At 44.1% G+C, this 24,724-nt stretch overlaps 1 protein-coding gene across 5 annotated transcripts in view; it reads left to right on the top strand.

Annotated features, from left to right (window-relative positions):
- smoc1 (SPARC related modular calcium binding 1) overlaps positions 1–24,724 on the top strand; it is a 184,954-nt gene that overhangs the window by 116,537 nt on the left and 43,693 nt on the right. For all 5 annotated transcript variants that reach the window (XM_078406264.1, XM_078406266.1, XM_078406263.1 and 2 more), the window contains exon 10: positions 14,947–15,052. In XM_078406264.1, coding sequence (XP_078262390.1) covers positions 14,947–15,052 — 106 coding nt within the window. The remainder of the gene's footprint in view (positions 1–14,946; positions 15,053–24,724) is intronic.

The raw sequence follows: 24,724 nt of genomic DNA, 5'->3' as shown, positions 1-24,724 counted from the left end.
ACTGCGGAGAAATGGCACAGACGTGGAGTTGAGACCTGGGGCAGATCAGCCACGATAATACTTAATGGCGGAGCAAGCTTGAGGGGCCTGGGGCAGGTTAAGGCTGGCACATTGTTCCCAGTTGTTGGTATTACTGTATTGTGCATATAATACACCATCAGTTCCAGATGTTTCTATCGCAACAATAACAGGGTAAGTGCTTGTGTGCATAGCCGGTTGGAACAGTGAGAGACCCCACCCCACCTACAGCACACGGTTGCCCTCACCAGAATTTGCTTTCGAACCTAATTGCTTGTTCATGATGTTGGTGATTGCTTGTAGCAGCTCTGCAGGTAGCTCTGTGTGTTACTGCGTCCTATGTAAAAGGTTCTCACCTGGCACGTCTGAAAAGGATGCTGGCGGAAAATCTCTATGGCACATTTGGCGTCCCGTTTACAAAAGTAATGTGTTCCGTAAAGGCATTTCGATCAACAACACTTTGTAAATGGAGAGGTGTGGAGTAAACACATTGTGGAAATTGTAGCATAGTCCACGCCGTACATGGAAAGCAGTACATGATTTGTTACAATGGAACATAGGACAGTACAGCACAGCAACAAACCCTTCGGTCTACAATGCTTGTGACAAACACATCTAATCTCATCCGCCCTCACATGATCCCTATCCCTGCAACACCTATCCAGATTCTCCTAGAGATGCTTTTCTGACCTGCTGGGTTACTCCAGCACTTGTGTCTCATTTTTTTGCAAATCAGCATTTGCAGTTCCTTGTGGCACCATTGGTTTGATGTGCTTGTCCACCTTGCAAAGGGATGACTTGTAACTGAGTGGGAAATTGGATGCTACACTGAGACATCAGCACTCCAGCACTCTCAGTCCTTCCAGTACCCTGCTGAAATAAAATCACAGAATGCTGGAATTACTTGGTAAGTCAAGCAACATCTGTGGAGAAACAGAGGTAACTTTTCTTGTCATCGATCTTTCACATTTCAATTGAATTTAATTGAAAGATACAGCATGGAAAAATGCCCTTCGGCCCATCAAATCTATGCTCACCATTGATCACTAAGGCGATGTTATAAGTTCATCAGTTCATAAGTGATAGGAGATGAATTAGGCGATTTGGCATATTAAGTCTACTCCGCCATTCAATCATGGCTGATCTATCTCTCCCTCCTAACCCCATTCTCCTGCCTTCTCCCCATAACCGCTGACACCCATACTAACCCATTATCCCACTTTTTCATCCTCACCCTACACATTTGGGACGATTTACAGAGGCCAATTAACCTACAAACCCGCACATCTTTGGGGTGTGGGAGGATTTGGTGACAGGGTAATCTATCTGAACCATTATCTCCGTTTCTCTCTCCACTGACCTGCTCATCACTTCACAGATCTTCTCATTTTTTGTTTTGGATGTCCAGCCTCTGTAGTGTTGTTGCTCTAACTTGTATAAAATGTGTGAGAGAGAGAGAGAGAGAGAGAATACGGTAAATGAGTAGATCAGATGCTTCCTGAAACACAGGAGCTGGCAAGCCGGTAGCCTCGCTAATTTAGGCCTGAACTTGCCAGAGATGATTTGCACGGCATTCTTGTTGAGGAATTTTAATCCACAATGCGGATCGTTCAATAGTATTTGGCATTTGGACTGTTCCAAGGCTTTCTGGCTCCTCTGTCAGATACATGTTTAATTCTTTCTTAGTCCATTTGCTTAATTCGGGTTACATCCTTAACTCATATCTGTAATGTGGGAACAGAAAGATGGTGGGGTTTTTTCAGCAGTCTACACCATGGTTCAATGCCTAGAAAGTAATTTCTGCTTCATTGCCTTAGTCACGCCATACAATGCCAGCAGCTTGGTGTATACCAAGTACAAAATTCATTTCCATTAAAATTGGTAAAACCAAATTTCAGAAATTAGTATGATGTGCTTCTGCTTCTGATGGGAGTTCATTTCTAGGCACAAGAGTTCAAATATTACTGTGGTGATCGGGCAACTTAAATTCAGTTAATTAATGTAGTATTTAACAATAGGTGTGTATCAGAAACAGTGGCCATAAAGCTTCTAGATATTCATAGAAGCCCATTTCATTCCCGAACGTCATATGGTGGTGGACATCTACCACCCATACCCTTACGGAATGGTGGCGCAGCTGGTAGAGCTGCTGACTCACAGCGCCAGAGGCCCGGGTTCGATCCTGGCCTTGGATACTGTCTGAATGTTATTTACACATTCTCCCTGTGACTGCATTGGTTTTTCCGGGTGTTCCAGCTTCCTCCCACATCCCAAAGATATGTGGGTTTGTTGATTAACTGGTCTCTTTAAAATTTTGGTAATGTTTCGGGACTGGAATGAAAAATGGGATAACATAGAACTTGTGGAAATGGGAGGTCGATGGTCGGTGTGGACTCGTTGAGCTGAAGGGCCCGTTTTCCTGCAAAATTAAACTAAATTTAAATGGTCTGTGACTCATGACACCACAACATGGTTGATCCTTAGCAGTAGTTGGAAAGGACCAAACGGTTGCAGACCTAATAGTTACATTCTAATTTGGTATTGTGGACAGATGTCGAATAGATTTTTTAAAAAGTAGTGGAATCTGGGAAACCGAGAAAACTATATTCTTTTAAAACTGGTGTCTGTGGAGAGTTTTACAGGAAAGCTGCCTGTGTGATCTTTGTGGAATATGCGTATAGCTGCCAATGTTGAATGAGTATTTTGTGATTAGTGTAACATGTCCTGCATTGTTCCTTGTTTTGTTTAGTTTAAAGATACAGCATGGAAACAGGCCCTTCGGCCCACCGAGTCCATGCTGACCATTGATCACCCGTTCATGCTAGTTCTACTTTATGCCACTTTTGCTTCCACTCCCTACACACCAGGGGCAATTTTGCAGAGGCCAATTAATATCCAAAGCCACACTTCTTTGGGATGTGGGAGGAAACAGGAGCACCTGGAGAAAAGCCTTGTGGTCACACTGGAATAACACAGTTTTGAGGGCAATTACCAACTTATAGAAACTGTCTTTAAACTCGCTTAATTTAAACAATTCATTTGCTTGCTCTGCTTTTGATTTTTTAAAGATACTGCACAACATCGAAACAGGCCCTTTGGCCCTCCACGTCTACACTGACCATCAATCAACCATTCACGCTAGTTCTGTTGTCCCACATTCGCAACCACAACTTACACACGTGGCAATTTATGGATGTCAATTAATCTACAGTTAATACAGAGAATGTGCAAACGCCACACAGTGAGCAGCCAAGATCAGGATCAAACCCAGGTCTTTGGCACTTTGAGGCAGCAGCTCGACTAGCTGTGACGCTGTATATGATTAGTCCAGCATTCCAACCAGCGAAATAACTGAAAAAAGTTTCAGTCAAAGTTTCTTTGGGAAAACCTAAAAGCAGTTGTAGAAATCGCACATTGAGCGTGGGAAATTCGGTGGGTGGAAATGTAAATTGAATGTCGGGGTTGTAAGAGAGGGCCTCACCTGCAGTTTTCCAATAGCACACTGCCATTGTGTCTCTTTATCCCTTTGGTTTGTTCAGTGTGAGCTCAAGAGCCTTTGCTCAACAGAATTGTCATTTGTACCCAGATCGGTTTGTTCAGGTGCACTTTTCAGAATTGTCCTCTCGACACAATGGCCAGCCACATCTGTTTGATGTTGTATTAGTTGATGTTTTCCCCACCAGCTGCGTCCATTCAAGCTAAACGTGATAAGAAAGCTCGCTTATTGTGGAGTGTTCCTCTTGCGTGGCATAATACAAGAGAGGATTTAGTACAGATGACATGTTTCAAGGGAAGGTCTTGGCAGCCAGCTCTTTGTGTAGCACTAGCGTGCTACAGCATTCGGGTTTGTTTGTCTTGCAGTAATGAGCTGATTGTACTTTGATAGACAAAGTCTGAATTCAGTTGGAATTGTTTGCTGCGTTTTCTCAAACAGGTGCTACTTTGCTGACAGGAAACTAACGCATGCTTGAACTGAGCATGAATTGCTGTATTGAAGCAACATTGATGTTGCAGCTACAAATCCTGACTTGTTCTAAACTCACTGCTTGAAAACCACTCTATCAGTCTTTATAAATGTGCGCACTTCGCAACAATGTGTGGGTGGAAATATTCCTGCTCTCCCATGACCTGCATTTTAGACTTTAGAGATACAACGCAGAAACAGGCCCTTCGGCCCACCAAGGCAGTGATCAACCCATACACTAACACTATCCTAGACACGAGGATAATTTTACATTTTACCAAAGCCAATTAACCTACAAACCTGTACAGCTTGGGAATGTGGGAGGAAACTGGAGCTGAAGGGATTAAAAGTAGCATTAGCAAATTTGCAGATGATACAAAGCTGGGTGGTAGTGTGAACTGAGGAAGATGCTATGAGGTTGCAGGGTGACTTGGACAGGTTGTGTGAGTGGGAGGATGCATGGCAGATGCAGTTTAATGTGGATAAGTGTGAGGTTATCCACTTTGGTGGTAAGAATAGGAAGGCAGAGTATTATCTGAATGGTGTCAAGTTAGGAAAAGGGGACGTACAACGAGATCTAGGTGTCAGTCACTGAAAGGAAGCATGCAGGTACAGCAGGCAGTGAAGAAAGCCAATGGAAAGCCAATGGAATGTTGGCCTTCATAACAAGAGAAGTTGAGTATAGGAGCAAAGAGGTCCTTCTGCAGTTGTACAGGGCCCTAGTGAGACCGCACCTGGAGTACTGTGTGCAGTTTTGGTCTCCAAATTTGAGGAAGGATATTCTTGCTATTGAGGGTGTGCAGCGTAGGTTTACTAGGTTAATTCCCAGAATGGCGGGACTATCATATGTTGAAAGACTGGAGCAACTAGGCTTGTATACACTGGAATTTAGAAGGACGAGAGGAGATCTTATCGAAACATATAAGATTATTAAGGGGTTGGACACGTTAGAGGCAGGAAACATGTTCCCAATGTTGGGGAAGTCCAGAACAAGGGGCCACAGTTTAAGAATAAGGGGTAGGCCATTTAGAACTGAGATGAGGAAAAACTCTTTCAGTCAGAGAGTTGTGAATCTGTGGAATTCTCTGCCTCAGAAGGCAGTGGAGGCCAATTCTCTGAATGCATTCAAGAGAGAACTAGATAGAGCTCTTAAGGATAGCGGAGTCAGGGGGTATGGGGAGAAGGCAGGAACGGGGTACTGATTGAGAATGATCAGCCATGATCACATTGAATGGCGGTGCTGGCTCGACGGCCCGAATGGCCTCCTCCTGCACCTATTGTCTATTGTCACCCGGAGAAAACCCAGGCAGTCACAGCGAAAACGTACAATAGTACCCGTAGTCACAATTGAACCAGAGTCTCTGACGCTGTAAAGCAGCAACTTTATCATTGTGCCACTGTGCCGCCCCAACAGGTTTAACAGGTCCTTCCTGATATATAACATCCAACCTCTGGGTAAATTCATTACATCATTTTCTATAGATCTTCACAAAAAATATTCATATGAGAAAAATATATAATTGGACAACATAAAACATTTTCAAAGAATACTCTTTATTCTTTAAAATTATTTAATGTTTTCAATGGTATATTTTTCTTTCTTTTAATATTTTTTGTGGTTGACTTTGTGAAATTTATTTGATATTTTTTTGCATCTTTTTATTGTAGTAGAAATGTTACATTATAAAAGAAAGACTGAAGTATTACTCAACTTGAAGTCTCCATCTTATATTTAATAAAGAATTACTAATTTGGGACTTTGAAAATGACTTGGAAAGCTGGAACCCGCCAGTCTTTTCCATTAAAGATCCTCCCCAGAGATTTGAGGATAAGCCTGAAGCTGATCTTGCCAGCAAAGTACAGAAGGACTGCTGCATTACTGCCTTTTATTATATGGAGGGTTTGTCCTTCTGATAAAGTAAAAGTTTAGTTTAGTTTAATTTAGTTTAGTTTATTGTTATGTGTACCGAGGTACAGTGAAAGGACTTTGTTGCATGCTGACCAGTCAGTGAAATGACAAGACATGATTACAATCACGCCATATACAGTGTACAGATACAATGGACAATAGACAATAGGTGCAGGAGTAGGCCATTCGGCCATTCCAGCCAGCACCGCCGTTCACCGTGATCATGGCTGATCATGTACAATCAATACCCTGTTCCTGCCTTCTCTCCATATCCCTGACTCCGCTATCATTAAGAGCTCTATCTAACTCTCTCTTGAAAGCATCCAGAGAATTGGCCTCCACTGCTTTCTGAGGCAGAGAATTCCACAGCTTCACAACTCTCTGACTGAAACAGTTCTTCCTCATCTCTGTTCTAAATGGCCTACCCCTTATTCTTAAACTGTAGCCCCTGGTTCGGTACTCCCCCAAAATTGGGAACATGTTTCCTGCCTCTAGCATGACCAATCCCTTAATAATCTTATGTTTCAATAAGATCCCCTCTCATCCTTCTAAATCCCAGAGTATACAAGCCCAGTCGCTCCAGTCTTTCAATGTATGATAGTCCCACCATTCCGGGAATTAACCTAGTGAACCTACGCAGCACTCCTGATACATGATAAGGGAATAACTCAGCGGGACAGGCAGCATCTCTGGAGAGAAGGAATAGGTGATGTTTCGGGTTGAGACCCTTCTTCAGTCTGAAGAAGGGTCTTGACCCGAAACGTCATCCAGTTCTTCTCTCCAGAGATGCTGCCTTTCGTGCTGAGTTACTCCAGCATTTTGTGTCTATCTTCCATTTAAACCAGAATCTGCAGTTCTTTCCTACACAAGATAAGGAAATACCGCTTAGTGCAAGATAAAGCCAGTAAAGTACGATCAAAGATAGTCTGAGGGTCTCCAATGAGGCAGATAGTAGTTCAGGACTGCTCTCTAGTTGTTGATAGGATGGTTCAGTTTCCTGATAACAGCTGGGAAGAAACTGTCCCAGAATCCCTGAAAAGGTGATCCCCTCGAGCAGATGTAAAAGATTCCATCGTGCAGCCTCCACAACTGAGTCAGTTAAATATTCCTCAGGTCACCTTATTTAACCCTCAAGCAGCATCACTGAAATAACTTGTATGGTTACTTATTTCATTGCTGTTTGTTGGAGTTTGCTGTGACCAATTCCCATGTTAAAGTGACTACTAGAACCACGGAACTGCAGATGCTGGTTCACGCAAAAGGACACAAAGTGCTGGAGTAACTCAGCGGGTGAGGCAACGCCGCTGGAGAACATGGTACAGGTGACATTTCGGGTCGGGACCCTTCTGAAGAGGTGTCCTGTGTGTCCTCTGTGTGTCCTATTTTTGTAAACCAGCATCTGCAGTTCCTTGTTTCTACTTCTTCTGGTGAGTTTGAAGAAGGGTCCCGACCTGAAAAGTCACCTATCCTTGTTCTCCAAAGATGCCGCCTGACCCACAGAGTTACTCCAGCACTCTGCATTTTTTAAGGTGACTACTGTTCAATATACATTGGTGTGGAGGAAGGAAGATGATTGCTATGTTGCCTTTCATGACATTGAGTTGGTCAGGGCACTCATTAGCCACTGATGTCCTTTAGAAGAATAGCCATGAATGAAGTGGATTAGACCGACTGTCCGCACCAAGCTCCCACAAACAGCAATATGTTCCACAATTAGTTTTGTGCTATTGATTGAAAGTCAAAGATTAGTCAAGTTGAGGGGCATGGTGGAAGGAGTATTCCTTGCTGCTCATTGTTCATAATCAGGTTTTAATTCCATGTTCATTCTGTGGGTTGTGAATGAAACTGCTACCTTCTGCCTCTGAGATGATGCAACCATTTGATGCAGGTCAAAAAAGAAGGCTCACCATCAGTGCAGGCAATGATTCTAGTCCCGTTATAGTGTGAATCACTTTTTAATGGGTTGCAGCATGTAAATGTACAACTCCCACATGTACAAGTTGTAAATGTACAACTCCCACATGTACAAGTTGTAAATGTACAACTTGGGTCAGCCCGCTGTGGACCTTTCACCATCCGGCGCGGCCTAGAATAGGCCGTGGGATTTTCCACCGCCCGGCGGGGGCTTCAATGTTGGGAGCCCCGACGTGGCAATTTCGACTGCCTGACCGCGGAAGAAGACGGCAGGGAAGAGAAAGACATTCTGGCATTCCATCACAGTGAGGAGGTGACTGGAGGAGACTCACTGTGATGGATGTTTTTTGTTTTATGTTGTTTTTTGTGATTGTGTGTTTTATTGCTTTCTTTTTGGTTGCCTCTCATTGTTGACTGGGGGTAACATAATTTTGTCCAAAAATGTGTTTTTGGATGACAATAAAGGCTATTCTATTCTATTCTATTCTATTCTATTCTATTCTATTCTAACTCTCATGTCTATTATCTTATGGACATTGCATAAATTAATTCGGTTCCAGTTATTTTAATGGGAGTTTGATGCATTCCTGGGAAACAACAATAATTGCAAACATTCTTCAATGTATGGACCCAATATACACGTACTCTAAACACGCGGAGTAACACTTAAGATATTTAGTTTAGTATAGACATGCTGGGGAGAAACAGCAACATACCACCAAGTCTGCAAACACCATCGATCACTCGTACACTAGTTCTATCCTGTACATTAGGGTACAATTTACAGAAGCCAATTAACCTGTAAACCTGCACATCTTTGGAATGTGGGAGTAAACCGGAGCACCCGGAGAAAAGCCACGCGGTCACAGGGAGAACATACAAACTCCATACAGACAGCACCTGCAGTCAGGATCCAACCCGGGTCTCTAGCACTGTAAGACAACAACTCTATTACTATATACCTGTGCTGCCCCTTTGGCAATAAAATATCAAAGCATTATGAGTAAACATTCATGATAGATTACTGGAATTGGTAGTGATTTTAAGGTGGTAGATGTGCATTAAAATGGAAGGAAATGGTAGTGAGCTGGAAACCAACTTCGAACCCCAGAATGGAGCAGCTATGATCCTACTGAATGGCGGAGTAGACCCAAGGTCTGATTGGCTTGGCTCTGCTCTTTATGTTGAAGATGAAGAGTACAAAATGAGATATGAACCGTGAAAAGCCTGCAGATTAGAATGGATGTTGATGGCTTTGAAGAATGTGCAGCGTGGAATGAGTTGTTTGTTTCTATGTAGAGGAGGTAACATCAGACTATAAGACCACGAGACATAGGAGCAGAATTTGGCCATTCGAATCTGCTCTGCCATTCTATCATAGCTGATCATTTTTTCTTTCTCAATCCCATTCTCTTGCATTCTTCCGGAAACCTTTGACGCTCTGGGAGGGAGGGAACTTACTGGGAAGGGAGGGACAGTGAAGCAAGGTATGCCAGGGTGGGATGATGAGAGGGGCTTGGTGTGTGATGCTAAGGTGTCAGTGTGAGGAATGCATGGCCAGCAGGGAATGGAGGGAACCACGCCAATTTCAAATTATGTTAAATTATGTCACGAGTATGATTGGGACCATTGGCTAATTTAGAACACCAAACCCACCATCATGTGGGTGGCACAGTGGCGCAGCAGTGGAGTTGCTGTGTCACAGCACCAGAGACCTGGGTTCTGTCTGTATGGAGTTTGTATGTTCTCCCAGTGACCGTGTGGGTTTTCTCTGGGTGCTCCGTTTTCCTCCCACACTTCAAAGACGTGCAGGTTTGCTGGTCAATTGGCTTCGGTAAATTCTCCCTAGAGTGTAGGATAGAACTAGTGTACGGGTCATTGGTGGTCAGTGCGGACTCGGTGGGAAAAGGCCTGTTTCCATATTGTATCCCTAAACTAATCATCCCATCTCCATGCATGTTCTCCATTATCAATCATTTCAGTTCACAACGAACCATTTGTGAAATGAGGGCTGCCCTCTCAGTTAGGTGGGTTCAACATGACCTGCCTGATGTAGCAAGGGTGATACAGAACACATCATCACATACCAGTCTTAAGAAAGGTCCCGACCTGAAACCTCATCTGTCCATTTGCTTCCTCAAATGCTACCCGACCCGCTGAGTTGCTCCAGTACTTTTTTGTATTTCAAGATTCCAGCCTCTGCAGTCTCTTGTGTCTCCATATCACTGTGCTTGTTTTTTTTCAGTTAGTTGCCTCAATTAAGATGCCCTGATGGGATTATAGATTCCTTTCAGATTCTATTTCACATTCATCTTTCTCATACAGCAGTGAGAGGCCGTTTGGCCCATTGAATTTGTGCCGGCTCTCACTTCAGTTCCATTAATCCCCATCAGTTTTCCTGTAACATATTCTTTCTCACATTCCAATTAACTCATCTCTGATTTTTGTTATCATCCACCCACACCAATGAGCAATTTACAGTAGCTAATTAACCTAACACGCAGTACATAGGTTAATTAGCTCCTATAAATTGGGAGGTGAGAGGTAACCGGAGGACTCGGGGGAAACACATAGTGAGAGAAACTCAGGTCCAGTTTGAAATGGGACACAAGAGCTGTGAGAATCTACCTCATGTGCCTCCTCACCACTCCTAGCTTTTTTAACAGAAAATTATAATTTCTAAGGCACGGCCAAGCATAGTGCTATTTTTGAACAAGCACAACTTTTGAGAAGACGCTGGGATTATGGTGATACATAGGATGTAAGCAGTGGGTCGGGATTTTTAAAATGCTCTATCAGACAGGAGAAGTTGGCCCATGTTCTCCACAATATTGTTTACTGTGGTGCGATGCAGAGTTTGAAGATTAAGCATCTTGTCAATAAAATGTGTGACAAGTTGCAATGTAATATTGTTAATGTGTAGGATTTGAGAGATGTGTTTTTATGCAGCTTCTCTGATATGCTGATCCCTTTGTTAAACTACTACACCTTCTACATTACTGTTTAGACACCCCTATCTTGACTTTCTTTTCTATTAAACAAAAGGATAAATTGAATTTTAAAAAAAATCAAAATGGCTTTCTGCCAGATGTGCTGTTGCCAAGCAAATGATGTCAGTGATACGCTATAATCCCTTCAAGCCAATTATGTGATTGCTGGTGCTCTGTCACCTATTACAGGTTGGGTGTAGTAATGAAGTTTAATGAAGTTTAATTTGCTCCAGGTTTTGTTCACTTAGTGTGAGCTCTGCTGGCAAATCTGACATTTTGTGCCCACCTCTAATTGTTCTGGAGCTAATGGTGCTGATCTGAATTCCGTGTGGTGGAGGTACCCCTGCTGTGCTGGTGTACAAGGAGTTTGAGAATGTTTAACCACTAATTGTGAATGTTGTAGGTTAGACTGATAGCTGACCTGAAGGGGAGCTGACATGGGGCCAGCATTATTCTCATGCATCTGCACTGACTACTTTTCTGGACGACAATGGTCGTAGGTTGGCCGGTGCTGCTGAGGAAGTCATGGTGCAGAACCATAGAACGTCGTGAAGATGGTACATATTACAGCTATGGTGCACCAGTGGCGGAGGTTGTGAACATTTAGGGCAGTGGATGGGACACCAATCAAGTGGAGAGTGGGGATATCAAGGGACAGAGATGGTTGACCTTATTTTGTTGCTGTAAGCATCATGAGTCAAGAGAGTGGTACAGAGGTGCTGCAGGTGGTGCGGCTGCCTCACTGCTCCAGCAACCTCGGTTCGGAGCTGACCTCAGGCGCTCTCTGTGTGGAGTTTGCACCTTCTCCCAGTATGGGTTTCCTCTAGGTACTTTGCTTTCGTAGAAAGTGTGTGCGTTGAGTAAGTCTATGAATTGGGGATGTTTTGGGCTGTGACCCTTCTTCAGACTCAAGGAAGGAAGAGAACGTTTTCAATGTAAGCATACCTTGACGAGATCTAGGAATGAGTAAGTTAGCCTATGATGAGCATTTGTCGGCACTGGGCCTGTACACGCTGGAGTTTAGAAGAATGAGGGGGACCTCATTGAAACATACAGAATAGTGAAAAGCTTGGATAGAGTGGATATGGAGAGGATGTTTACACTAATGGGAGAGCCTGGGACTAGAGGTCATAGCCTCAGAACTAAAAGATGTTCTTTTAGGAAGAAAATGAAGAGAAATTTATTTAGTCAGATGGTGATGGATCTGGAATTCATTGCCACAGCATGCTATGGAGACCAAGTCAGTGGATATTTTTAAGGCAGAGATGGATAGATATTTGATTAGTACGGGTGTCATGAATTATGGGGAGAAGGCAGGAGAATAGGGTTAGGAGGGAGAAAGAGATCAGCCATGATTGAATGGCAGAGTGGACTTGATGGGTGAATGGCTTAATTCTATTCCTATCACTTATGACCTTATGAGATTTTGCAGTGGACCAGTCAAAATGTAGAAATAAGGAACTGCAGATGGTGGTTTACCAAAAATGACACAAAGTGCTGAAGTAACCCAACGGGTCAGGCAGCATCCCTGGAGAACATGGACAGGTGACATTTGGAGTCTGAAGAAGCATCCTTTGTGTGTTTTTTGTTGTTGTAAACCAGCATTTGCAATTCCATGTTTCTACTACTTCTGCTGTGGGCGAGTAGCCAGAGAATTATAATAATAATAATAATAATGCATTACATTTATATAGCGCTTTTCAAACACTCAAAGATGCTTTACAGGGATTACTAGAACATAGAGAAGAAAATAAATAGATAAATAAGTAAATGAACAGAAAAAGGAGACAGAAGGTGAGGTGACGGTCAGTGGTTGAAGGCAGTGCTGAACAGGTGAGACTTCAGTGATGTTTTGAATGTGGTGAGTGAGGAGGAGTCTCTGACGGTTTGGGGTCGTGAGTTCCAGAGGGTGGGAGCAGTGATGGAGAAAGCCCTGTCCCCCCAGGATCTGAGTTTGGTCCGGATGGGGGGGGGGGGACAGGAGGTTGGCAGCAGCAGAGCGGAGGGTGGAGGTGGGAGTGTATCTGTGGAGGAGGTCAGTCAGGTAGGATGGGGCCAGGTTATGGAGGGCTTTGTAGGTCATGAGGAGGATTTTGTACTGGATTCTCTGGGGGATGGGGAGCCAGTGGAGCTTGTAAAGGACGGGGGTGATATGGTCACGGATCGGGGAGTGGGTGAGTAGACGGGCAGCGGAGTTTTGAATGTATTGAAGTTTACTGATGATTTTTGAGGGTGAGCCATAGAGGAGGCTGTTGCAGTAGTCCAGACGGGAGGTGATGAAGGCGTGGATGAGGGTTTCTGCAGCTGTGGAGGAGAGGGATGGACGGAGACGGGCAATGTTTTTGAGGTGGAAGAAGGCTGTCTTGGTGATGTGTTTGATGTGTTTGTCGAAGGAGAGGGTTTGATCAAAGATGATTCCAAGATTCCGGATGTGAGGGGAGGTAGATACTGGGAGACCATCAATATTGAGGATGAAGTTTTGGGTGGATTTGGTGAGCGTTTTTGGACCAATGATGATGATATGGAGAGTTGATGGGCATGTGGGAGAGAATAGGTTACAGGAAAAATAAGTGGGGGAATGGATGGATAGAATTGTTCTGAGAGCTAGCATTGACTGGATGTGCTGAAAGTCCTGCTGTCCCATTTGAGATATGCCAATTATTTGAAACTATAATCTCACTGTTCACAGACAGAACCAGATGTTGTCAATTGTGAGTGAGGTTTGTGGTGTTGAACCTCTGGCCACAGTGACCCCTGGAGTCGGCGTATGAAAACAGCACCATTTTCCTTGACCACTTACTGGTGCAAATGATGGTTTTAGATATATATTTTTTAGATTTAGAGATACAGCGCGGAAACAGGCCCTTCGGCCCACCGAGTCCGCGCCGCCCAGCGATCCCCGCACATTAACACTATCCTACACACACTAGGGACAATATTTACATTTACCCAGTCAATTAACCTACATACCTGTATGTCTTTGGAGCGTGGGAGGAAACCGACGATCTCGGAGAAAACCCACGCAGGTCACGGGGAGAACGTACAAACTCCGTACAGGCGGCGCCCGTAGTCAGGATCGAACCTGAGTCTCCGGCGCTGCATTCGCTGTAAGGCAGCAACTCTACCGCTGCGCCACCGTGCCGGTGATCAGGAATGTTCCCTGTCAGCCTCTGATACCCAGCTCTATTTCACCAGCTGCTCTCACTGCCACTAAAGTGAGACTATTATCCATTTTGACCAGAAATTTCTACTAAATAAATGTTGTGATGCGGAGCATATTCAAACAAAATCAAGGACGAGTCTCACCCCGGTCACTCTCTTTCTTCTCTCTCCCATCAGGCAAGAGGTACAGAAGTGTGAAAACGCACACCTCCAGATTCAAGGACAGCTTCTTCCCAGCTGTTTAATCCTGAAATTAATCTCTCCATCACTGGTAGCTGCCGAGAGAAATTGGGAATCCCCTTCCTAAACATCTCCATCCCTCTCCCTCCTCATTAAGGCGTTTTTAAACAACTTTCCCTTTAACCAAACCTTTGAACATTGGTCCTACTCTCTCCTATGAGACCGGGTTTGTTTGAAAAAGCTTTTTTTTGTGCATTGAAAGCTCTAAGTAATCACAGGTCTTCTTTCAAAGAGAAGAAGCAAATTGGTAAAAGTGATCCTGATTTCACCTCGGCAACAAGGGAGAAATAATGGTTTTTTAAAATTATCGGTCGTTTTTTGTCAAGAGCGACTTTCTACATGACCATGACCAGGCTTTGGAAAGGTGTGATTGAGAAATGTGCTCTTCCACTAGGAAGAACAGCTGACATCTGAGCAAATGAAGGAGATTGCAGGAAGATAATTTGTTATGCAATTCACTTTTGTTTCTGAGGTTAGAACTGGGTTCTGCTTCATATTTACTGGCAATTTGTGTACCACCCAGTGGTGTGATTTAATTGGAAATAAGCTGAGTCTGTGAGTGGAACGAGCTTGACCCCATCGCCCTCATCCCATAGGACGTGCAGGCCCCTAAAATCACTTCTGGTTGGAGAGGAAATGATTCCAAATAAATCACGGCTCCACCGGGCAGGCCAAAGGTGAAGAACGTTACTTTTCAGCCACACTTGCTGCCTTCGCAGTTATTACTATTGACCTTTCACCTTCTGCAGGTTGCCCGGGAGCAAAGAAGATGGAGTTCATAACCAGCGTGTTGGATGCCCTGACCACCGATATGGTGCAAGCAATCAACTCGCCAGCACCTGCTGCAGGAGGAAGGTATGTACCCAATTACTGACTCTGGGGAGAGGAGGGGAGTGCTGACCCTGGTCACCTCCAGTGCAACAGGCAATTGGGCCGATGGTCACATCCCAAGCAGCCAGCTCAAAGGAGGACGTGTCTTTGGCAACCCTTTCTCAGTGTCCCAAAGTACTTCTTCGACAATTAGCAATTTACAATAGTGTTTTGCACTTTAAATCCATCTGCTAAATTTTAGTGTAAATTAGAGATACAGCGTGGGAACAGGCCCTTCGGCCCATCGAGCCTGCGGCGACCAGCGATCACCCCGTACACTAGCACTATCCTACACACAAGGGGCAATTTACAACTTTATTGAAGCCAATTAATCTACGAACCTGTACATCTTTGAAGTATGGGAGGAAACTGGAGCAATGGGGAGAAAACACACACGGTCACAGAGAGAACATACAGACAGCACCCATAGTCAGGATCGAACTCTGGTCTCTGGCACTGTTAGGTAGCAGCTCTACTGCTACGCCACTGTGCCACCCTTACTTCTTCACCAATTAGTACTTTATGATAGTGTTTGCACTTTAAATCCATTTGCTAGGTTTTGCTTTAGAGATACAGTGTAGAAATGGGCCCTTCGGCCCACCAAGTCCACGCTGACCAACGATCACACGCACATGATCTACAGAAGCCAATTGACCTACAAACCTGCACGTCTTTGGAATGTGGAGGGGAACCAGAGCATCCGGAGAAAATCCACGCGGTCACAGGGAGGATGTACAAACTTCGGACAGACAGCACCCGTAGTCAGGATCGAAGCCGGGTCTTTTGTGCTGGAAGACTGCAACTCTACCATGGTGCCACTGTGCCAACCAATGATTGAATAATCTGATGTTTTAGAGAAGTTGAGCGAGAGATAAGAATTGGACACCTGTGTTAAATCCCCTGCTCTCTTTATCTTATAACAATGCAGGAGGAGGCCACCCGGCCCATCGTGCCCATGCTGGCTCCCAACAGATTAATGCCATCATCCTTCCCCTGTCCATTAGTACCTCTTTGAATTTTTGCTGTTTACCTACTCAAAGGGGTAATTTACAGGAGCCAATGAATCTACTGGCATGTCTTTGGGATGTGGGCAGATGCTGAAGAACTGGGACATGTGGAAACCCCACAACAACACCCATGGCCAGGATTCCACTTGGGTCCCAGAGCTGTGAACTATGGTGCTACCAGCTACTATCCACCCCAAGTCTCACGGTAATGGCCACACCTCCACCAGTCACGACAAATTGTGGACACAGCATAGACCGTCACACAAACTAACCTTCCTTCCTTCCTTTGAATCCATTTACACTTCCTGCTGCTTCGGCAAGGCCACCAGCTATGATTAAGGATGAGTCTCATCTCGGCCACTCCCTCTTCTCCCCTCTTCCATCAGGCAAGAGGTACAGAAGTGTGGAAACGCACATCTCCAGATTCAGGAACAGTTTCTTCCCAGCTGATATCAGGCAACTGAACCATTCTATCACCAACTAGAGAGCTGTCCTGAGCTACTATCTACCTCACTAGAGACACTCAGACTCTCTTTAATCGGACTTTACTGGGCTTTATCTTGCACTAAACGTTATTCTCTTGCACAGTGTATCTGTACACTGTGCCAATGAGCCTGTTTTAGTGCTGTATCTTTAAAGTCTAATACAAAAGTGGAATTTGAACTTTCAAATAGGACCTTGGGTGCGTTTTATTTGTGGCAAAAAATTCTAAACTTTAGGCCCTAAACATATCTGACCAAACAAGCAATTAGTTGCGAGACTATCAGAGCTTTATTTGATGTGTGGTGGGATTGCACACTTTCCTAAGTGGACAGTGTCAAAGGGACAGGCAGCATCTGTGGAGGAAAATGGACCAACAACTTGGTCGCTTGGAACCCATCTTCAGTCTGAAGAATGGTCCCTAACCTGAAACATTGTCTGTCCACTTCCTTCCAATGGTACTGCCTGACCCTTTGAGTTTCTCCAGCAGTCTCTATTTTCCACTCAAGATTCAAGCATCTGCAGTCTCTTGTGTCTCGATGACCCTGTCTGAGCCTGCTCTGTGTTATTCTGTGATTTTTGCAGGCCTCTGATAAAGTGCCAATAAAATTCACCACATGAGATTGAGGGTAAAATACTGTCATGCCTTGTATATTGGTTGATTGAATGGGTAAAAAGTCTGAACAAATTAGTCTTTTTTAGGAAGCAATTGGTGGGATACTGTGGGGATTAATGCTTGGGTTTCAGCTATTGACAATGATTTCTTTGAGGGAACTTATCATATTTGCCACTTCACTAAACAACATGGAACTGGGTGGGGTCCTGAGTTGTGCGGAGGATGCAATAAGTCTACAAGGCGATTTGGTGAATCATCAAATACATGGTAGAAGTGCTATAAATTGAATAAATGTGAAGTTGCCCACTATTGTAGGTACTACACAAAAAAAAGTGGTAAAATAACAATACAAAAATGTTGATGTAAAAAGTTATCTGGATGTTCTGGTCCACCAGTCACTGTCAGCAAACATGCAGGTGGTACAAACTGTGGAGAAGGCTAATTCTATGGCGAGTTTAATTGTCAGAGGTTTTAAATAAGGTTGAAGATGGCCGGGCAAAGAGAGGGATGATGGTTCATGGGACAACTGGCTGGAGGCGATGGCTGCAACAGGCCTTTATGGCCATCTGCAGTCGTGACTGTGAAATGGCACCAAAACCTGGACACTATTGCAGATAGACTGAATGTGCTGTTTCTTTGCTTTATGTGCTAACTGGGAATTGTACTTCTCACTGGCAATAATCTCACTGATCTGCATGCAAATCTCACTGTACCTTGGTACACGTGATAATAAAATGAACCATTGAAGTACTAGGAGCAGGGCTTTCTTGCTTCAACTACACAGGGCCATGGCCGATCGTGTGCAGGTTTACCAGATTCATTTCACCAGACCAATTCTTCGGGTGGTGGGATTGGCATATCAGGAAAGAATAGACTTCCATAAGCTAGGATACTGTCTGACTCACTTCTTCCCCATTGCAGACATTGGGCTTAGCTCTGGAACTGGTGCGCTACAATGTTGAGAACAATGCTGCACTCTGTAACTTCCCCTTTTGCTTTATCACTTTGGAAGTAAGAATAGAAAGGCAGATTATTATCTGAATGGTGTCAAGTTAGGAAGAGGGGATGTTCAACGAGATCTGGGTGTCCTGGTGCATCAGTCACTGAAAGGAAGCATGCAGATACAGCAGGCAGTGAAGAAAGCCAATGGAATGTTGGCCTTCATAACAAGAGGAGTTGAGTATAGGAGCAAAGAGGTCCTTCTACAGTTGTACCGGGCCCTGGTGAGACCGCACCTGGAGTACTGTGTGCAGTTTTGGTCTCCAAATTTGAGGAAGGATATTCTTGCTATTGAGGGCGTGCAGCGTAGGTTCACTAGGTTAATTCCCGGAATGGCGGGACTGTCGTATGTTGAAAGGCTGGAGCAATTAGGCTTGTATACACTGGAATTTAGAAGGATGAGGGGGGATCTTATTGAAACATATAAGATAATTAGGGGATTGGACACATTAGAGGCAGGAAACATGTTCCCAATGTTGGGGGAGTCCAGAACAAGGGGCCACAGTTTAAGAATAAGGGGTAGGCCATTTAGAACGGAGATGAGGAAGAACTTTTTCAGTCAGAGTGGTGAAGGTGTGGAATTCTCTGCCTCAGAAGGCAGTGGAGGCCAGTTCGTTGGATGCTTTCAAGAGAGAGCTGGATAGAGCTCTTAAGGATAGCGGAGTGAGGGGGTATGGGGAGAAGACAGGAACGGGGTACTGATTGAGAATGATCAGCCATGATCACATTGAATGGCGGCGCTGGCTCGAAGGGCTGAATGGCCTACTCCTGCACCTATTGTCTATTGTCTATCTATTGCACTTGAGTTTGAACTGATTGCATTTATGTATAGTAAATCTGACCCATTTAGATAGCATGCAATACAATCTTTTCACTGTTCCTCGGTACCAGGACAATAATAAACCTACACTCATTTATTGACGATTGGAAGAATGTTTGGGGACTCCATTAGGAAATACGCAATTCGGACAGAGCAAGACAGAGTGCATGCAGGGTGGATGCTTCTCCTAGCTGGTGGCATCTGTAGCCAGAGATCACAATCTCAGAACATGGGGCAAAACATTGGAGACCGAGTTGAAGTGAAACTACCCCCCTCAGGAGGTGGTGAACCTGTAATGTCCTCTGTAAGACCCTGTTGTGGCTAGCACAATGAATATACACCCAACATCTTGTAAGAAGGTTTATTACTGATCCTTCACCAGGAAACCTCTCGAAGGTCACCTGACCTCAGTCACAAGGCACAAGCCCATTGGCCAGCTTCTGCTCTTGGCCTCAAGGGGGCACTGGCATTTACATTACATATACATCACAGAACCCGTGGAAATCTCAATCACAATAGGCCTCGGAAACCAAATAGCTGAATATATTTAGGAAGAAGACAAACAGCTAAAGAGGTTTCTGGACACACAAGGCATTACGGGGTATGGAGAGAGAGTAAGAATATGGTATCAAGATAAAGAATCTGTGTTTATATTGAATGCCAGACCAAAGGACCTGGATCCCAGGAATCTTAGACTACAGTAGATTTAACAAAATCACTTTAGGTTAAAATGTGTAGCCCCAACAAATTTGTGACAGGCCTGCTTCCTAAGAGCTAAGGAGGCATGGAGCACAGATACAGGCTATTCCATGCTGACCAGTGGGCATTCATACATATGAAACCCATTTTCCAGCACTTGGCCCATGCCATCTAGGCCCAGGTGACATAATGGCTTGCCTCAACACTGCTTAAGTGGTGTCAGCAACTCTGTCTCAGTCTCAGAACATGGGCAAAACATTGAGGACTGTTGCAGTGAAACCATCTCCCTCAGGGGGTGATGATCCCATGGAATTCTTTATCACAGTAGGCCTTGCAAATACTTACTGGTTTAGTTTCTCACCCTGTATTCACAGATGTAGGAAGTCGAGTTATTTTTTACGGGAAGGAAAATAAATGATTCTTGTTACAACCAAATCTATTCATGGATGGTTTCTTGGCAGTGTAGCTGGATGGAGCGATCCATTTGTAATTATCTGTTCACGTCCAGGCGTTTCCACATCACACAATCAGTATTAGCCTGCGAGACGTAAACAGCAATGGTCTGTTCACCGTGCAGCCACAAGGCAACTTGCTCTATCTAGCACAAGGCTGAGTGTCATGGACTTGTGATTAGTTGCCATGTCTGTTCCAATAATGTCAAGAATGAACATTATCCTTGCAGGAACTAGAGTGGGTCATTCACCAGTCTTCAGGCAGCATCTTAACCATGGAACTATTTGAATCCCAATTGCTAGTCCTTGATCTGTGGGTTTCAATAACTTAATCTCTGCACCCTCTGTGAACACATCAATTGATTTGCTGTCCATGGTTGCCTGACAATAGTAAACTGATATAAATTGGGGAGAGGAACCTGGACTGATTAGTTTAGTTTAGAGATACAGCATGGAAACAGGCCCTTTGGCCCACGAGACCTCGCCAACCAGTGACCCCCTCACACTAACACTATCCTACACATACTGGGGACAATTTACAATTATACTAAGCCAATTAACCTGTACGTCTTTAGAGTGTGGGAGGAAACCAGAGATCTCTGAGAAAACCCACACAGGTCCCAGGGAGAACGTACAAACTCCGTACAGACAAGCACCCATGGTCAGGATCGAACCTGGGTTTCTAGAGCTGTAAGGCAGCAGCTCTATCTCTGCCACAGGTTAAGATATCTATCTGACTGCAAAGATGAATGAAAAATTATGAGAGGCATAGATCGGGCCAGAGTGTGTCAGAACCTTTATCCCCAGGATGGAAAAATCAAATACTAGAGGGCAAAGCTTTAAGGTAAGAGGGGCAAAGTTTAAAAGAGGTGTGAGGGGCTCGTCTATTTTTACACATAGGCAGATATGCTAGTGGCGATTAAGAGACTTCATCAAACATACGAGTGTGCAGGGAATGGAGGGATATGGATTATGTGCAGGCAGATAAGAGTTGATCTTTGCATCACATTCGACACAGACATTTTGGGCCATAGGGCCTGTTCTTGAGCTATACTGTTCTATGTTCTAACTTGCTGAAAAGGATGATTTCTTGTGTTGACTTGCTATGACTAAATCCTTGTTGAACCTGGCCCCACTTGGAGTTGTTCTGATCTTTACCATTTATCTAACTACCTTTTAGCAGCATAGTGGCAGGGAATCTATGAAATGATTCTTAAGCCCACTTTGTCCATAACATTTGGCTGATATGATTCAAAACAGCATCATATATCAAACTAAATCTGGGTAACTGAAAATTAACCCAAATAGGCTCATTTCCAGCTACTTTTGTTTTGATTTCAGTTGTAATTTCTGAAATCTGTGAGTTCCCCTCTCCTTTTGGCAGATTTCTACAAACATTTGGACATTGAAAGATGGGGAGAAACCCTTGAGCTATCCTAGTCTGTTCTTGTGATACCTTGTATATCACAATGTAGACACAATTCACCCACTCATCAGTTTTACAGTGAAGGAGAGAGAAGTAGCCAGTTAAAGACCCAGGCCAAATCACAAGGAAAATTTATCCCCCCCCCCCCCCCTCCACCCACCGTGGTGATGAAAATGTCTAGATAATCGTCCTGAACAAACCTTAACAATGTTGACTTTTTCTCAGGTGTGATCTCCACCCCAGTCTGAAACAGGTCTAATTCTTGCTGGAAGCAACTTAGTAAATCCATTCATCGCTCTAGCCCATTCCCGAGATCTGTCATCCTATGAAGAAGGGAGAAGCTCACAAAAACTGCCTCAAATAAGTCGAGACCTTTCCCCTTTGCTCTACCTATTTACCTGAGTCTGACTTGATTGTATTTATGTATGGTATTATCTAAACTATGTGGATAGCATGCAAAACCAAGCTTTTCACTATACCTCGCTACATGTGGCAATAATAAACCTAAACCTAAACCTTGTCCTCCACAAGCTCCAATTAGAATCAGATGTCAACTTGGGCATTAGTCAGGTCACTCCGAAGCCTATTCTTTCCTAAAGGGTGAAATCCTGTTATTTTAGAGTATTTTCTTGGAGCCCGGCAACAAACCTTCAGTGAGCCTGCCCTCAGCAAACCAAACAGAGCTTGACATATGATGCATAATTTCCACCCACGTGTACATTCTTGGCTAATTGGGCAGTGTAAGCTACCAGAGTCTTGTCATCTGTTGCCTGATGCCCAGTGTTTGCTGATTGTGCTGCCATTTAAATGTGGGCTGAGAGACAACTGCTTGAGAAATTGTTATTTTCGAGGTAACATCTCACTTTCTCAGTTTATCATATTTATTTGAGCATTGCAGCCTGCATTATTCCAACGCTTGCAGCTTTTAGGAAAATTGAAGCTGTGCATGTTTTGGGCAGCACAGTGGTGCGGTGGTAGTGCTGCTGCCTTCCAACGCCAGAGACCCGGGTTTAATCCTGACTACGGCTGCTGTCTGTGTGGAGTTTGTATGTTCTTCCTGAGACGGCGTGGGTTTTCTCCAGGTGCTCCGGTTTCTTCCCACATTCCACAGACGTTGGGGTTTGTAGGTTATTTGGCTTCTATAAATTGTCCCTGGTGTATAGGATAGTACTAGTGTACAGGTGATCGCTGGTCAGCGTGGACCGAAGGGCCTGTTTCCACACTGCATCTCTAAACATCATCATGCGGGCTCAGGAGAGAAGGGGTGTCTGTTGTCAGTCCCGAAGGCTGTGTTGGTAGATGGCGCAAGTAGCTGACGTCAGTGAGCTGGTTACTTGCATTGCCAGGCAGGATTGCTGTATGAGGACGTGTGTTGGGAGCAGTGACTAAGTTATTGAGAACCACAGATAAGGGCTGCCCTAACTTACAACACTTAAATAAAACAATTTTGCATGCTAATCTCGGGCAGTGCCAGGACCCTGAGTGGCAGTACTTTTTTCTATTTAATCATGCCAATTTTAGGATCACGATAAGCTAAATAAAGGTTTTGAACTGAGTGCTGAAAGAGCTCTGGTAATGTTTAGTTTAGAACATTTTAACTGTCATGCCTTAAAGGAACACCAAGGCTATTTGTATTCGTGGCCCTGCCAAGTGTAAATGGCGGCTAGCATGGCCGATGAACGGATGAAGCACATTATCAGCCCGGGAGACAACCAAAGAACCTTTACTGTTCATTGGCTTTTTATAGGTTCAGAAGTTCATGAGTTCATATGTTATAGGAGCAGAATTAGGCCATTCAGCCCATCAAGTCTACTCCGTTATTCAATCATGGCTGATCCATCTTTCCTGCTCAACCCCATTCTCCTGCCTTTTCCCCAAAACCCCCAACACCCTTACTAATCAAGAATCTATCAATCTCCGCCTTAAAAATATCCATTGGTCTCCACAGCCATTTACGACAATGATTTCCACCAATTCACCACCCTCTGACTAAATAAATTCCTCCTCATGTTCTTTCTAAAGGTATGTAATTTGAGTGCAAATCTTTGATTTAATACTCTGGAACTCTGTAGTTGTTTGCCCACAACCTACCCATTCTGCTATTGTGCTATAACTTAAAACAATATTTTGAAGTTACATAGTTCTGGAAGAGGTGGAGGAAGGAAACGTGTCTAAAAAGAGACTTTGTGAAGGATTAATGGTGGGAGGAGAAAGATTGATGAAAACGATGCAATTATATATTTAAATATATAAAGTTAAGTCTTCAGTTTACATTAAATATCACAATTATGAAACAGAGTCACGATTGAATCAGATGTCAAGCTTTTTTCTCTAATCTCTGAGAGAGGTATTACCTTAATGTTACTCAGATGGGGCTATGAAATTATTTTTGAAAAGGCTTTTGACTGGTAAGGAATTAAGAGTTGGTCGCAAAATAGTTCTTGTGCATTGTTAAAGACTGATTCAGGGTCTTCTGCAGCAGTCCACAGTCTCACTGTAACTGGCGCTGGTATTGCTGCCACTGATGCTGGCTGAAACGTCCCTGTTGTCCTTAAAATGGACACTTACCAGCTCTACCTGATGCCAGTCAGTTTGTACTTGATGCCACTTCTGTAAAACAACTACTGGCTCTTAGCATCTACAGATGCACCATAGAAAGCATCTTATAGTGATCCATCGCAGAATGGCTTGGGAACAGCTCTATCCAAGTCCGCAAGAAATTGCAGAGAGTTGCGGACGTAACCCAGACCATCACACAAACTAACCTTCCTTCCATTGGCTCCATCTACACTTCACCCTGCCTCGGCAAGGCCAGCAGCATATTCAAGGACCGGTCGCACCCCGGGCACTCCCTCTTCTCCTCTCTCCCATCGGAAGTTTGAAAATGCACGTCTCCAGCTTCAGGGACAGTTTCTTCCCAGCTGTTATCAGACTACTGAACCATCCTCTCACTAACTAGAGAGTGGTCCTGACCTATCTACTTCAATGGAGAACTTTGAACTATCTTGAATCGGACTTTGCTGGAATTTATCTTGCACTAGACAATTTACAATTTTTATCGCAGCCTATTAGCCTGCAAACCTGTGCGTCTTTGGAGTGGGGAAGGAAACCAGAGGAGCTAGAAAAAACCCCACTTGGCACAGGAGTTCTGTACGTTC

The sequence above is a fragment of the Rhinoraja longicauda genome, chromosome 10, assembly GCF_053455715.1.
Source record: "Rhinoraja longicauda isolate Sanriku21f chromosome 10, sRhiLon1.1, whole genome shotgun sequence".
In the NCBI taxonomy this organism is placed as follows: domain Eukaryota; kingdom Metazoa; phylum Chordata; class Chondrichthyes; order Rajiformes; family Arhynchobatidae; genus Rhinoraja; species Rhinoraja longicauda.
This window is presented reverse-complemented; position numbering and strand designations above follow the sequence as displayed.